Source organism: Mesoplodon densirostris, chromosome 10 (genome assembly GCF_025265405.1).
Source record: "Mesoplodon densirostris isolate mMesDen1 chromosome 10, mMesDen1 primary haplotype, whole genome shotgun sequence".
NCBI classification, from domain to species: domain Eukaryota; kingdom Metazoa; phylum Chordata; class Mammalia; order Artiodactyla; family Ziphiidae; genus Mesoplodon; species Mesoplodon densirostris.
This window is the reverse complement of record NC_082670.1, coordinates 67,494,560-67,509,405: the sequence shown is the minus strand read 5'-3', so window position 1 is coordinate 67,509,405 and position 14,846 is coordinate 67,494,560. Positions and strand designations below refer to the sequence as shown.

General features: G+C 46.7%; 1 protein-coding gene across 1 annotated transcript in view; it reads right to left on the bottom strand.

The window, feature by feature from the left end:
- Window positions 1-1,838: 1,838 nt before the first annotated feature.
- Window positions 1,839-14,846, bottom strand: part of EXOSC7 (exosome component 7) — a 29,579-nt gene continuing 16,571 nt past the window's right edge. The window contains exons 5-8 of the mRNA XM_060109982.1: window positions 11,311-11,381; window positions 6,813-6,936; window positions 5,599-5,754; window positions 1,839-2,376 (exon numbers count right to left, since the gene is read on the bottom strand). Of these exons, the coding sequence (XP_059965965.1) occupies window positions 2,272-2,376; window positions 5,599-5,754; window positions 6,813-6,936; window positions 11,311-11,381 (456 nt within the window). The 3' untranslated portion in view covers window positions 1,839-2,271. The remainder of the gene's footprint in view (window positions 2,377-5,598; window positions 5,755-6,812; window positions 6,937-11,310; window positions 11,382-14,846) is intronic.

Below are 14,846 nucleotides of genomic sequence, written 5' to 3'. Positions count from 1 at the left end.
CTGTTGATTGCCTTTTGGCTGACTTTAGTTTTTCTCCCTGACGTTTATTTAATGGCCACTAAAGACAGCTCTGGTTCTGCTGGATGAAGCAGTGCATTTCCCCAGGACAATATTTTTCCAAGTCTTTGCCAGTCTCTGCCTTCAGTTTTCTCTTATTCTGAGAGCTGCAACCATCAGACAATTCTAAGAAAGCCTCTCCTGGAGAGACCTTGCTCATTTGCTATTTTGTTTCATTTGTGATGCACGCTTCTTCCAGGTGGGGTGGCCTTCAAGGGAAGGTACGGATGGGGTGGTAGACACAGACGCTAACATCTACTTCTTCCCTTCATTTGCACCGTAACTGCTTAGCCAGCAGGCCCAGTTGGGTAGCTGTTGTATAACTGGCCTGGGAAGGCCCCACCTGTCTGTCTCAACTATCTGATGTCTTTAATCATCAAAACTGAAGGTTTCTAAACGTTATTCACATTCTAGTTGCATCAGTGCAGTCCCACTGTTAAATGTTCCAGCACGGTCAGTCAGCCAGGTGCAGGGGGAGAGAGACAGGCTGACTGCGGCCTCCCTGGGAGCACTGTCATGGTGCCTGTAAGGACAATCACTGGGAAAAAAATAAAGAAAAAAGAGAACCCAGGCTATTCTCTCAACAGGGCAGCAGCTCCAGGTCCAAGTCTAGGCAGCTGCTTCTCTCCACAGGACATACCTGGCCGTGCCGGGAGGAAGTGCCCACGCCAGGACCTCTGGAGTCAGTCCTTAAGGGCTTCAGCTCGCATTATGTTCTTTCCATTAGGCAATAACTTCCTAACTCCTTACCCTATTTGTCTAACTGAAATGCAGAGAGTAAATGCCACGGCTGAAATATGCTCTTTCATGAATCAGCTCCTTCCCCAGGGCTCTCTTTAAGATTGATTGGGGAGTTTCAGTTCCCCTGGAGAAAAAATAAAGACTGCTCAACCGGGCCTCCCTGGTGGCGCAGTGGTTAAGAGTCCGCCTGCCGATGCAGGGGATACGGGTTCGTGCCCCGGTCTGGGAGGATCCCATGTGCCGCGGAGCGGCTGGGCCCGTGAGCCATGGCCGCTGGGCCTGCGCATCCGGAGCCTGTGCTCCGCAACGGGAGAGGCCACAACAGTGAGAGGCCCGCATACCGCAAAAAGAAAAAAAAAAAAAGACTGCTCAACCCACGAATAGACTTAATTCCAACACACTGCACTGTGAGTAGAACACAGGCTTATAGAAAGAGCCTTCTGGCGCCATTGAGAATGGCCTCTCCTTCTGTCCCCAGAGTAGGAAGGTGAGCTGAGTAATCAAATGACAACATCGCTGAAGCAGCCCTCTTAATGCTGATATAACATGGAAATCTTACAAAACACCAGGGAGTGGCTATAAAACACAAAGCAAGTTCTAAACAAGGGTGATAAGAAACGTTGGCTAAGGACCAAAGTACATGTTAAGCCCCAGACTCTAGGGGAGCTAGGTTGGGAATCTCTTAGAGGGCAAGAAGCAAGAACTGGGCTTCCCCCAAAACTCGGGAAGGCTCACCAGCCAGGCAGAAGCCCTGGGTCCGTACCTGGAGCTGAGTGCCTCCTCCATCTCCCCCACCAAGAAGCCCCCAAATACACGAGGCGAATTTACATTTTTTTTTTTTTTTTTGCAGTACGTGGGCCTCTCACTGCTATGGCCTCTCCCGTTGCGGAGCACAGGCCCTGGATGTGCAGGCCCAGCAGCCATGGCTCACGGGCCCAGCCGCTCCGCGGCATGTGGGATCCTCCCTGACCAGAGCACGAACCTGTGTCCCCTGCATCGGCAGGCGGACTCTCAACCACTGCGCCACCAGGGAAGCCCGAATTTACATTTTTTTGTGTGTGATTCTTATTTTGTAGGCTCTACAGGGGAGAAAGATTGACAATATACATATCATAAACATTTCCTTTGAACCATTTTTCTGCTAGGTCTTGATGTTGTTGTTCTGATCTCCTGTGGCAGGTGGTAAGTCTCCCTGGGGAGGCCTGTGACCAGAGCCCTCATATTGGAGCAGACCTCTGGACTTAGCTATCATTCACTAGACAAGGGTCAGACTCTCCGAGGGGTCACCGAATGGCATCTTGGCTTACAGCTAAGGAACTCTAGCCATATCAAGCCAAACCAGAAAACAGACTTTAATTTTACATGTACAAATGTTGCCTTAAATTCATAATAGTTAAGAAAAATGTATACAGACTTCAGCTTAAAAGGAAAAGTAGAAAACAAACACGTGGCAGTTGGGGGTTGATGTGCAAATCATCCCAGGAATCCAACTTTCTGTCTCTTGGGCCCCAGGCTTTCCTCCTTGTGTAGAACGCTCTGCAGGGAGGTGTGCAGCACCTTGCCCACGCGCTTGCTGGTCTGCAGGACAGAGAAGGGACGGAAAAGGGCACAGGCCCGCTTGTGAGGCACACACACTCTGACCAAGAGAAGCTCCCCGCCAGCTAGCCATTGTAAAGCTGCACGCGTTCCATCTGCCTTACAGGACTTTTATTTAATTAACAAGTCAATATAAAAACAAACCCCAGGGCTTCCCTGGTGGCGCAGTGGTTGAGAATCCGCCTGCCGATGCAGGGGACACGGGGTCGTGCCCCGGTCCGGGAAGATCCCACATGCCGCGGAGCGGCTGGGCCCGTGAGCCATGGCCGCTGAGCCTGAGCGTCCGGAGCCTGTGCTCCGCAACGGGAGAGGCCACAACAGTGAGAGGCCCGTGTACCGCAAAACAAACAAACAAACAAACAAACAAACCCCAAACCCCAACTACATAGTAGTTGCATTCTGGAAAAACCTCCATTTTGAAAAATGAAAAAAAAAAAAAGAAAAGAAGAAGAAGGCAAACCCCAAAGCAGCAAGCAACAAAGGCTGCCTCAGTCCTTAGCTGCTGCCACTAGAAGCAGCAAAACTGTCAACCCAATCAGGTCTTGGTTACAGCCACTGTGCTGCAGTGAGAAGGCATGGGGAGGCCACAGAGAATCCAAAAATCTGTCTGATGAAGGAACAGATGGTGCTGAGGACCCATGTTAATAAGCAGTTTCTAATTCACCTGCCACCAAAGGAGACCTGCTCAGATAGGACCAAAGTCAATACCTGGATAGAGTCTTTTATGTTACTGACATGCAGAGATGCTAAAGGCGTGAAATGTTGGAATCAAGACAGGTCAAGAGGTCAGACAACCCACAGATTTCCTACACAGCAGAAAGAAGGGGGCCCTGGCAAAAAAACCCAACTATGCAACAAAAATCTTTCTTTAGGCAACGGCTTTTCCGGCCCATGAATCAGTTTAAGAATACAGTGAACCAACTGCAAGTCTCTTCATCAAGCCTTCCACGTTCCCATAGCAGTTTTAGTTTCACCTGTGCCACTGGTTCCATTCCCAACAATGTCAGGGAGAAAGGCACCCAGGCCTTGACCCCCACCCCAATCCTCTGAGTCATAGGTGGATTCTCCCTAGGGCTGTGTGCCTTCTCCCTTGACCCCTGACTATAACAAGGGATGAGACTCTAAGAATTACTGAAAACTCATATGAAGAGAAGATCTCAGTCTACAGGCTGGGGAGTGATCAGTTCTATGAAATGCAAAGTCAGGGTTAAGGTCCAAAATGACTTTGGAAAGATTTTTATCATGACATTAGGAAAAAGAAAAAGTGTCCAAGTTGATCGAGTAGAGGAACTGATTATTCATGTGAATGAAGGCAGGGAGAGGAGAAGAGGAGATGAGACGGACAGGACACCAGGACTTGAGAAGTCTGAACCTGGACTTGCAGGAAAGAGACTGCAGAGGTTGGGGGTGGCAGCCACACAACAACCTGAGTTTCTAAGCTTTACCACGAGCGGCATCTCCAGAATGCTGCCTTCCCGTGTGAGGCAAATGGTGAGACAGGGCCTCAGGGCCATGGTCCCTCTGAGCAGGGTCTGCAGACCTCATTCCCGAGCCGCAGGGGAGGATGAAGCCCAGCTCACTAGACAGCAGTCTGGTTCTCCCACCAATCCACGGCTGACCTGGTTTATGAGGTTAAAATAGCTCTTGGCTGGAGGCACACAGTCCAGGTTTGAACCCTAGCTCCCGCATTTACAAGCTGTGAAGCCTGTAGGCAAGTTCCTTATTCTCTACGTGCCTTAATTCCTCGTCTATAAAAATAAGGGTAACAACAGTTTCCTCACAGGGTTGTTGAGGAGTAAATGACACGATATTATTTAAAGCACTAAAAACAGGGTCTGACACGTAGTAAGCACACAATAAACGTTAACTATTATTTATTGTTTTTGTTGTTGTTTAGATACTGCAATTCTCATCAAACTCTCCTGGGCGGGGGATGAGGGGGGAGTGCCTTCGAAAACAAGATTTGAGAGCCACTCATCTAGAGGCCTCTGGTAGAACTTATTATAAAGCTTTTTAAGAGCTTTTGTTTAAGAAGAACCCTTGTTGCCATGCACAGTTGGAGACACCTGAACTCAGGGTGCTTAATGGGGCACAGAGCAGGAGCTGACACTTACTGCAAACTGACGACACGTCAGACGCTCTGACACGTGCTTCCCCTCCACTCAGCCTGCCCACCCCTCACAACACCCGCAGCAGCAGGCACGACTACTGTTGTTATCCCCATTTGCAGATGAGGGAACTGTGGCCCGGAGCCCGCATTTGCAACCCGGGCAGTCTGTCTTCAGAGCATATGCTTGGGCCCTCAACACTATACACAAGGCCAATTTCTTGCTTTCAAGTAAGATGACAAAAATAAAAACAGACATTAAGTGCTTAGTGAGTAGTCACTATTTCTAGAAATGAAAGAAGAGTATAGATGATCTCTGGGCATGTGTTGTGAGGCAGTGGTTAACTAAAGCAAAAAACTGGGGCTGGCTAACTCTGTTCCTGGCAATTCAGTCAGTCAGTCTCGAAGTCCTCAAAGACTTCTGGAAAGTCAAGGTGGACATGAGGCAAGGAAGGTCTGGAAAGACACAGGTCAGCGTGACCTGGTCCCTGCAGCAGAGGGGCTTCCAGGCCAATGTGGGGGACAGACCTGTCGACCAATCAGTACAGAGCAGCTGGAAAGCACCCTAGTGGTGCTGCCAGGCCTGAGGAGACCTGAGGGGAGCAATCCGCCAGTCGAGAGGATCTCCCACCTTTCCTATTCATCTCCACTTAAACACTTCCAGACCCACGAAGAATGGGGAGATGGCCATCCTTCAGCCCCCTGGCTCCACCTCTGCTCACTCCCTTCAAGGGACAGGAAGCAGTCAGCCAGGATTTCAATTCCCTCATCAAATCACAGAAACTTGGGACTCTGGAGTTACAAATGACTCTTCACATTATCAGTCCAATATTCTCATTCAGAAATGTGGAACTGAGGATGAGAGAGGGAAAGGATAAGAGACTCTTCTGAGCAGGTCGCTACTTCCTGGTCCAGAGCCCTCACCGCCACCACCCTCAGCTAGCTCAGCGACGTCTGGCTCATACCAGCTGCTCTCCAAGCCCCGAGCCTGGGGTGAAGGGGCTCAATGGGGAGAATTCCCACAGCGTGACCAAGGGGGCAGGAAGCAGCCAGCACTCCCAGCCAGGTCCAAGCACCTGCCTCAGAACCAGTCTCACCTCCATCATCTCGAAGACGCTCTCTGGGTCCAGGCTGCCCTTTCCCACTTTCCTCATGCATGTCACAACTCCCTTGCTGGTCACGGACACCAGCAAGCTGGCCAAGGAGCAGGCCTCCTCCTGAAGAGTAGCATCCACCACGTGCCGATAGCCAATCTGCAAAGTCAGGCAGCAGTGCACGTGCGTGGGCAACACACATCCCAGATCCCCACTTTTGAGAGCCTCGTGGAGGGTATATCTACACCAGCAAAGAACCTGTATCTCCCATTTGGGTCTTATTTTAGTTTCTGCTCATATGGAAAATATTTGAAGTACCGTTCGATCACTCTATCACAGGCTACTGTGTAACCAGTGTAACAGAAGCATGAAATGGAAATATGGGGTAGGGGGAAGGGTGGTTGGAATTATAATTCAGAGACCTTCCAAGACAGAGGCCAACCAGGGGGTTTCTAACAGGCCCCTGGAAGTTTCACTGATGACAAAGATGAATCAAGAGGGCCCATGCTAAGGGACATGTTCAAGAATGAGTCAAGGGCAGGTGGCTCCAGTCATCCCAATGCTTCACCAGAGCCTGGGTGAAGCGATTCTGGTGGAATTAAACCTGACCAGTTCGGTCTGATTTTTATATAACGAATCCTGCATGGAATCAGCGACAATCTCAGCCAAAGCAGGCCTCTTTGCACAGCCTTGGGAGGTGCCAGTTACACACCAGCATCAGCCAGGTGTTATGCTCCACAGGCCTCAGTGCTAATGTAAAAACCACACTTGATGTATTAGACACCCAGGCCCTGCTCCAACCCCCCTTATTTCATAGATGTGGACATTAGGGCCACAGAGGGGACAGTGTCGACCTTTCAACCACCCTTTTACTAAAGCAGCGTAGACACCATAGAGTTGAGAGAATTAAAGGAAATATGCATTCAGGGTGTTTTGGTGAAATGCCTGGTAGGTAGGAGCTTAGCAAACTCTGGCTACTGTTATATGAACCCACTCGTGTGCTCCTGGGACCAGAGCCATTATCTTCCAGTTAAAAAGAAAAGGAAGAGCTGCTCGTGGTAGTGGTCTCTAATATAACAAAATTATTCAATTTGTGTTAAGACTACTTCTATATGGGTTGTGAAACTATAACTTCTCAATCTATTAGGTAACCTTAACGGGTTGGGGTTGAAGGAGATCCACAGGGAAGACAAAAACCATGAGATATAAGCTCATACTTTGCACAGGGTGACGATACAGGGGACATTCTCCACACTTAGCTGGATGCAGTCATAGGGGTCGTCAGACAGTTCAATGTCCTTCAAGCCCTCTTCATCTTCCAGAACACGAACTCTTGGTATCCTAGAAGCAGAAGCACAATTAAAATTCCCACTAACTGAAAGGAAGGATGATAACTTCTTTTTCTTGAGTTGGAATCCCTGTGCCTCACAAGATGAAGTCATGCTATGCCTGAGCTCCCTGTCAGCCCTGCCAAAAGTGTACAGGTGACACTGAGTGCAGTGAGGGAAGGAGGTCTTTTAAAAAAGGATGCTAGGGAGGGACTTCCCTGGCGGTCCAGTGGTTAAGACTCTGCGCTTCCACTGCAGGGGACCCGGATTCGATCCCTGGTCAGGGAACTAAGATCCCGCATGCCACGTGGCCAGAAAAAACAAACAAACAAAAAATGATGCTGAGGAGAGGGAAAGGGAGAGGGGCTAGAAAGAGATAGGGGATTAAGAGGCATGAACTACTATGAATGAAATAAATAAGGTACAAGGATATATTGTACCACACAGGAAATATAGCCAATATTTTATAATAACTTTAAATGGAGTATAACATATAAAAATACTGAATCACTATGTTGTACACCTGAAACTACTATAATACTGTAAATGAATGATACCTCAATAAAAAAATAAATTTAAAAAATAAAATGTAAAATGATGCGTAGTCAACCAGATATCCAAAAATGAATCCCGATCCCTACCTCTCACCATACACATACCAAATGGACTGCAGATGTAAAGGTGAAAGATAAAACAATAAAGCTTTTATAAGAAAAACTAAGAACATTTTCATGACCTTGGAGTAGACAAAGATTTATTGAATAGGACAGAAAGTACTCACTGTAAAGGGGAGAAAAAAATAACAGATTCAATTATATTATAATTGAATACACACACACACACAGGCACATCTTGGAGATACTGCAGGTTTGGTTCCAGACTACTGCAATAAAGTGAGTCACACAAATTTTTTGCATATAAAGTTATGTTTACACTATAGTGCAGTCTACTAAGTGTTCAATAGCATTTTATCTAACAAACAAAACAAACAAAAAAAAGACAATGCACATACCTTAATATAAAAAGACTCTATTACTAAAAAATGATAACCATCATCTGAGCCTTCTGCAAGTCGTAGTCATTTTGCAATGGTAACATCAAAGATTACTGATCACAGATCACCATAACAAATATATGAATAATGAAAAAGTCCAAAATATTGCAAGAATTATCAAAATATGACACAGAGACATGAAGTGAGAAAATGCTGCTGGGGAAATGGCACTGATAGACTTGCTCAATGTAGCGTTGTCACAAACCTTCAATTTGTAAAAAATGCAGTATCTGCTAAGCACAATAAAGTGAAGTGCAGTAAAACAAGATATGCTTCTGTGTGTGTGTATAATATATATTAAGATTATGAACTTCTGTTTGTCAAAAGGCATTATTTGGGGAATTCCCTGGTGCTCCAATGGCTAAGACTTCATGCTCCCAGTGCAGGGGGCTGGGATCAAGTCCTGGTCAGGGAACTAGATCCCACATGCCACAACTAAGAGTTCACATGCTGCAACTAAAAATCCCGCATCCCGTGTGCTGCAACTAAGACCCGACACAGCCTAAATAAATAAATAATTAATTAATTAAAAGACATTATTTGGAAACTAAAAGATAATCCAGAGTGGAGAAAATATTTCTCTCTCTCTGTGTGTGTGTGTGTGTGTGTTTGTGTGTGTGTGTGTGTATAAACTAACATATTACATAAAGAATTCCTACCAAACATAAGAGAAAGTCACACAACGCAACAGAAAAATGGGCAAAAGACTTCAACAGGAACTTCATGAAAGAGGCTATTCACATAGCCAATAAACATACTGGCTATGTTTATTGCCAGAAAGGTGCTCAACTTAAATATTCATCAGGGAAGTGCAAAATAAAACTAAAATGTGATACCAAGATATACCCACCAGAACGGCTAATATTAAAAACACAAAAAGAAATCCAAGGGCTGGCAAAGATGTAGAGCAACTCGGACTCTATACACTGCTAATGGGAGTATCATTTGGTAAAAGCACTTTGGAAAACTGTTTTGCATTATCTACTAACACTATTTGCAATAGCTCAAAACTGGAAACTACTCAGATCCATCAACAGAAGAATGGATAAATAAACTGTGGCATATTCACACAGTGGAACACCCTACAACAAAAAGCAAACTATGACTACAGGCCACAATACAGATGTCTCAAAACATAATGCTCAGTGAACAAGGCAGACATAAAAGAGAAAACACTGCGTGATTCCATTTATACCAAGCACAAACCAATCTATTGTTTTAGGACTGTGGTTATCCTCCGTGGGTATAGCGACTTGCATGGGGGTACAGGGTGGGAGGGCTTCTGGGGGGCTGGTAGTGTTCTGTTTCTTGAGCTGGGTGCTAAAAATATATTTAAGCCATAAAGTCAGTTCATTCCAGTGTGGGGTGGAGCCAGGAAGGAAGAGGTGGTCCAGCCAGCTACTGTTACAGAAACAGTGTTGGTGCTTTTCCCTGTGCCTCTAACAAAAGCCCCTTATGATTCAGCCTGCTGGCCATCCCTATACAAGCCAACGTCCAGAGCAAAGGAGTTTCAGCCAGAGAATGTGCACAAGGACTAAGGAGTCCTGCCAGGGTCTGCCCTGGATAAAGTCTCCATGTCAGGGGCCCCCAGGGTGTAAGTACTAAGTAATATCCTATTTGAACAAATCAGGTAACCAGTTTGAATTTTGATATGGTAAAAAATAAGCGTACAGACACACAGACACACAGACACACACACACACACACACCCCTTCCCAACCCTCTGGCCACAATATGGTTCAGCAGAAGGGCTAGAGGATACTGTCGAGAGGATAGCCTCTACCCTTCTGAAAGGCCCTGGCTGTACAAAAGGTCTCTCCATACACTAGAGGGACCCAGTGCCTTGCCAAGTCCCCATCCCTTGCTGCCCACAGGGCTGTTCTTGCTCTGGGAATGAGACTTGCAGCTATGGCCATGACAGGTGTCCTCCCCATCCTGAGCAGCTGGGTTTACCATCCTGATGTACAGTTTGCCCAACACCTCCCCCACAGCCAAACAGCCTCATCTGGTTCTACTCTCCCTTTTTGCCCTGGTGCCCATGGAAACCAGCTGGCAGACAGGAAGTAATTTCCGAGGCTTGAGGTACAACAGATGGCGACTTCCTTTCTTCTCCAATGGAGCCCAAGCCCAGGCTGCCGCTGATGGCATCTGGTACTCGAGCCCTCACAGTGGCCACAAGTGCCAGGCCCACCCTTGACTAGTGTCAGCCAGGAGTCTAGTGGCACAGTTAGGGTGAAGGGACTCTATAGCTTTCATTCTCAGCAAATATTCCATCCTGCAATTTCTGACCTACATTTATTTAACTTTGTTTTTGTTTGTTTTGTTTTAACTTGTACAAGTAGTCTAAATTCACCACAGAAAAACTCTAAAATACAGATAAACTTTTAATCACCCATGATATGAGCACTGGAAAATAACCACAATGACCATCTGGGGATATATATATTTACAGACATACTAAATATGCTGCTGGGTAGATTTCAATCCCCTATGTTGGGACATTCAGGTTGTTTTCAACTTCTCATCACTACAAAGAAGCTGTGATAAACATCTTCGAAAAATATCTTTGCTCACTTATCCAATTAATTCCTTAGGCTATATCCCTAGAAGTTTTAATCCTCATTTTCAAGTACCCCAGGACCCCCCATTACCATAACGTAAGCTCTCTCATGGAATGAACACCCTCCTCCACATATTTATTTTCAAATGCTGCAAACTTTCCTCAAAGAACCTTGCGCATAGAGAAGGAAAAGGCCGTATCATCAAACAGTCAGAGGGAATGTCAACTCCAAGAAAGCTTAGTGCCATGTCCTCTGCTACACAGCCTGTCTGGGAAGCTGAACCACAGTGGCATCATCATTTCCTGCTCTTAACTTCAACCAAACAGCAGGCTGCTACCCTGCTTTGAGAACATTCCCGTGTCCTATCAAGGAGTATGTGTCAGGCACTGTTTATGGTGCTGGGGAGACAGCAGGGTACAAAAGAGGCAAAACCCCTGTCTCCATGGAGCTTTACCTAGTGACAGTATTTGGACAACTGACTGTGTCTCTGGTTTCTACTGTTTTTGCTGCTCTGTAGTTTTCTAATATTTTTCTATATGGTACATGTTTACTTATGAAAATAATCATCCAAAAAAATAAATACAGAAATATATTTAGTTATAACTTATAAAACCTGTTTTCTGATGCTTAAAATTAAATACCACCATTGTCAATGCTGAAACCCCTTGTTATCTTCTCCTACGAGCTTCAGTAGTAGTGCCCTCAGTGGTCCATCACAGGTGTCTGCTCAGGTTCTCCAGGGGCCCGGGGGGCTGTTTCCAGGAAGGCGTACCTTGTATTGAAGAGCGCAGCCTTTACAGCAATGGAGATGGCATCAAACAAATTTCCACCACATTCCAGCAGCTAAGGGAGACAGGGAGTGAGGGGGAGAAGAAGAAGGTAGCATCATTTGTTACTTTAAGTATTATCCCAAGTAAAGGACACTGGTTCCTGAGAAGTGCCAACCAAGTGTTTACAAAGACAAGAACGCGTGGCTGCTCTCCTGGCTCACTGACACACACTGGCTCTTCACCCTAACCGCATGCGCTGCCTTGTTGCCCTGGCTGTGGTACCACCACTCAGAGGCCTCAGCCTGTGGTGCAGCTCCTCAGCCAGTCAGGCCTGCACTGAAGGAGGAACTCATCACCTGCGTTTTGCCCCAGGTAACTCTCAGCTGCACTTGGCAAGTGTTACTCTCATCTCTGCTAACATATGCCCGGCCTCCAAACAAGTAAAAAATGGTGCCACTGATGCTGCCACCAGGGCCGTGTTGATTAGTGCAGTTACTACTGCACGTAATTACCAATGTACATCTGATGCTCAAACACCTAACACTCCCTGTTCTATATTAAGCATAGTTAACAACTAAGGTCTTTCACACATTTTTGCCCATGAGCAAAAGTGCAGACTGTACTCATGTGCTCATTCAACGGGGAGGGTTACAGCACATTATTAAGAGGAAGGCAACACATCCTTCTTCCTTATTTTAAAGAAGCCTTGGCCTGAGTTATGGAATAAAGCCAACAGGAAGAGAGGAGAGGAAGTCACATGTAGAAAGAAAAGTTGTGTACTTCCGTGTGTGTTTGTTTAGAGTCTATCTCCTCTTCATCTGAACTGTCAACTCCTGAGGCTGGACCCTGTTGGTTTTGTTCATTCCTTTATCTTCAGAGCCCAGGAGGAAGGGCTGCTGGGAAGGAGGAGACTGGTGATTATTTATGGAAGACAGGCAGGCCCTAAACCCAGGCCTTCCAAACTCTACTAAGAATCAACAATCACACCTGGCATGTCTCACACACTTCATTCATACCCAGTGCAAACTCTAATTCCCATCTTTAAGCTTTCTGGGCAAACCTCCAGTGCAGACACCATCTCTCCTACAGCCTGGAATAATTACTGCTTATTAGAATATGATCCCCCAGCCTGTATTACCAACTGGCTTGTAACTGCATCTTGTTTGTCTAGCAACTGGACTAGCTCTCCTGTACCCTGGTTCAAGTACAGACTACAGCATGGCCCCCACCTCTGGCTAGACTCTTGCGCCAGACAGTCTGGTTTGATTCCTATCTTTGCTGGGTAACTGAATAACCCGGGGTGGGACCTAACATCTCTGCGCCTCATGGAGGGTGAAAGCCACACTATCTCCCAGAAGTGTTGAACAACTTAGTATCTGTAAAGCCCTTAGAAGTGTGTCTGGCACACAGTAGGCATCAGCTAAGTGTTTTAAGATAAATACTAATTTGCTCTTTCATCTTCCCATTGTTGTCCTCACAGACTGTCTGAGTGCATCTGCATGTTCTCCATCTTCACTGTTGACAGCCCAGGTTCCTAACCCTGGCTATGCAGGGTCAGGGAGCTTATTAACAATGCAGGGTGAGGCCCTGGAAGCTGCTTTTTACTCCGGGTCCTAGGTGGTCCTGATGACTGGCCAGGGGTGAAGACCACCGTTTTACACTCTGCTGCCCACAGTATCTGCTTTATGCAAGGAAAGTGCTAGATAAATGCTGACGTCTGCTCTAGCAGCTGTGAGGCCTCCAAGCTGGAGAGGACTTGGAGAGCACCTCAGCCAACGCTTCCCTGATGGGTGGGCTCAGGGGCCTGATGGCCAGTCAGAGCCCTTTCTACTGTCCTGCACCACGTCCCGTTAAGGCCGGACACAAACATTGGTTTTCAACATTCTGGCTTATCACCAAAAGATGAAATCGAGAGGGTGGAATGCTGAACCCTAAGTATCTGCTGAGGGGCCCCCGAAGGGCAGGCACCCAATTCCAGGCCTCAGCTTGCCTGCCTGGCTCCTCACAGGGTACCGCATGACAAGGAACCCAGGCCGGGCAGCGTGTGTCTGACACTCTTCTCGGCCACTTGCTGGCCAGGTGTCCTCTGAGCTTCGGTTTCCCCCTCAGTGAAGCAAAGCCATGCTTCTCTATAGGGTGGCCATGAGGACTAAATGAGATCACATCCCTACATCCCTGGCACATAAGAGGTGCTCAGAGACCCTACCTTCCTCTCTTGCTGCCAAGCAGACCCAGCCTAGCTAGAATCTTTCTGCTAAACACAGTGGCACAGCCAAGAAGCAGGGGGAGAGTGGGGGGGATGTGGAGACCCAAAGCAGCCTGACAGGGCTGTCTGAACAGGCCTACTCGAGCTAGGAGGAAACGGGGAGGTGCCGGACAACTAGTGTCACACAAAGACTGGACTGTGGTCCCAGAGAGGTCATAGGTGTCCACCTTCGCTGAGGAGAAAACCCCTCCTGTAACAGGTGGGGCAGGAGCAGAGCTGGGGAAGGGGAAGGAAGACACACTTGGTCACAGATGCACCTCCCGTCAGATGCACAAATACTACGACGGCTCTTTTAGGGGAACAGGACATCTTATTCTGTTAGCCTCTGAGGATGAGGGCCTTCTTTTCATAAGGTACACCTCCAAACCACACTGCTAGGAAGTACAGCGTACCAAGTAGAAAACCTGCCTCCCCACAAAGATCCTGCTCCTCCTGGGTTTCCCCCCACTGTCCTCTCAGACACCCGTGTTGAGCACCTCCTGGCACCACACACAGACCACATGTGGGTCTCATCACCACTCCTGGGAACCCTCGCAAGACAAGCCTTGTGACCCACCTCCCCACCAAAGGTCGCCTGTACATCATCAGTGCAATGAAGTCCAAAGCTATCCCACTTGGGGTACAAAGTATACCATTAAAGACTGTGAAGAGCAAAGATGAATGAAGTTTCCATGATGGTAAATTTCTACTCTCATAAAATAATGCAATTGGGGAAAAAACCAATACTGGAAACAGGTGGATCATCTGAGTATAATAGGTTTCAAGTAATTGTGCCTGCAGTAAAAGTATGAAAGCATGGAAGGCTGCCCAGTGAATATTTGTTTGAAAGATGGGCTTTGCCTGAGGACTACCCAGACCAGTCGGTAAAAATCAATCACAGGAGATTCATCTTTTGCAATCCCAGTGATAGGACTGGATTTCCACCATCTTGCTTCAAACGTGGACTCAATGTATTCAATGTATTTTTAGATGTAGGACAAAAACTTACTCCCCAAACAAAAGCCTATCTCCTACCTCACATGCATGAAGAACGTTCCTACCAAGGCTGAAAGCAATTATGTGAATGACAGAAAGTAACCTACCTCATTAATAATGTAATTTTTAAAATGCTTTTCTAATTCATTAAAAACTTTTCTGAAGATGACAACATTTCAAAAGCTCACATCTTCTTCCAAAATAAGTAAAACCTTAAAAAAAATATTAGAGAAGAAATCCAAATGCAAAGAGTCTTAAGAAGAAAGGCCTGGGACTTCCCTGGCAGTTCAGTGGTTA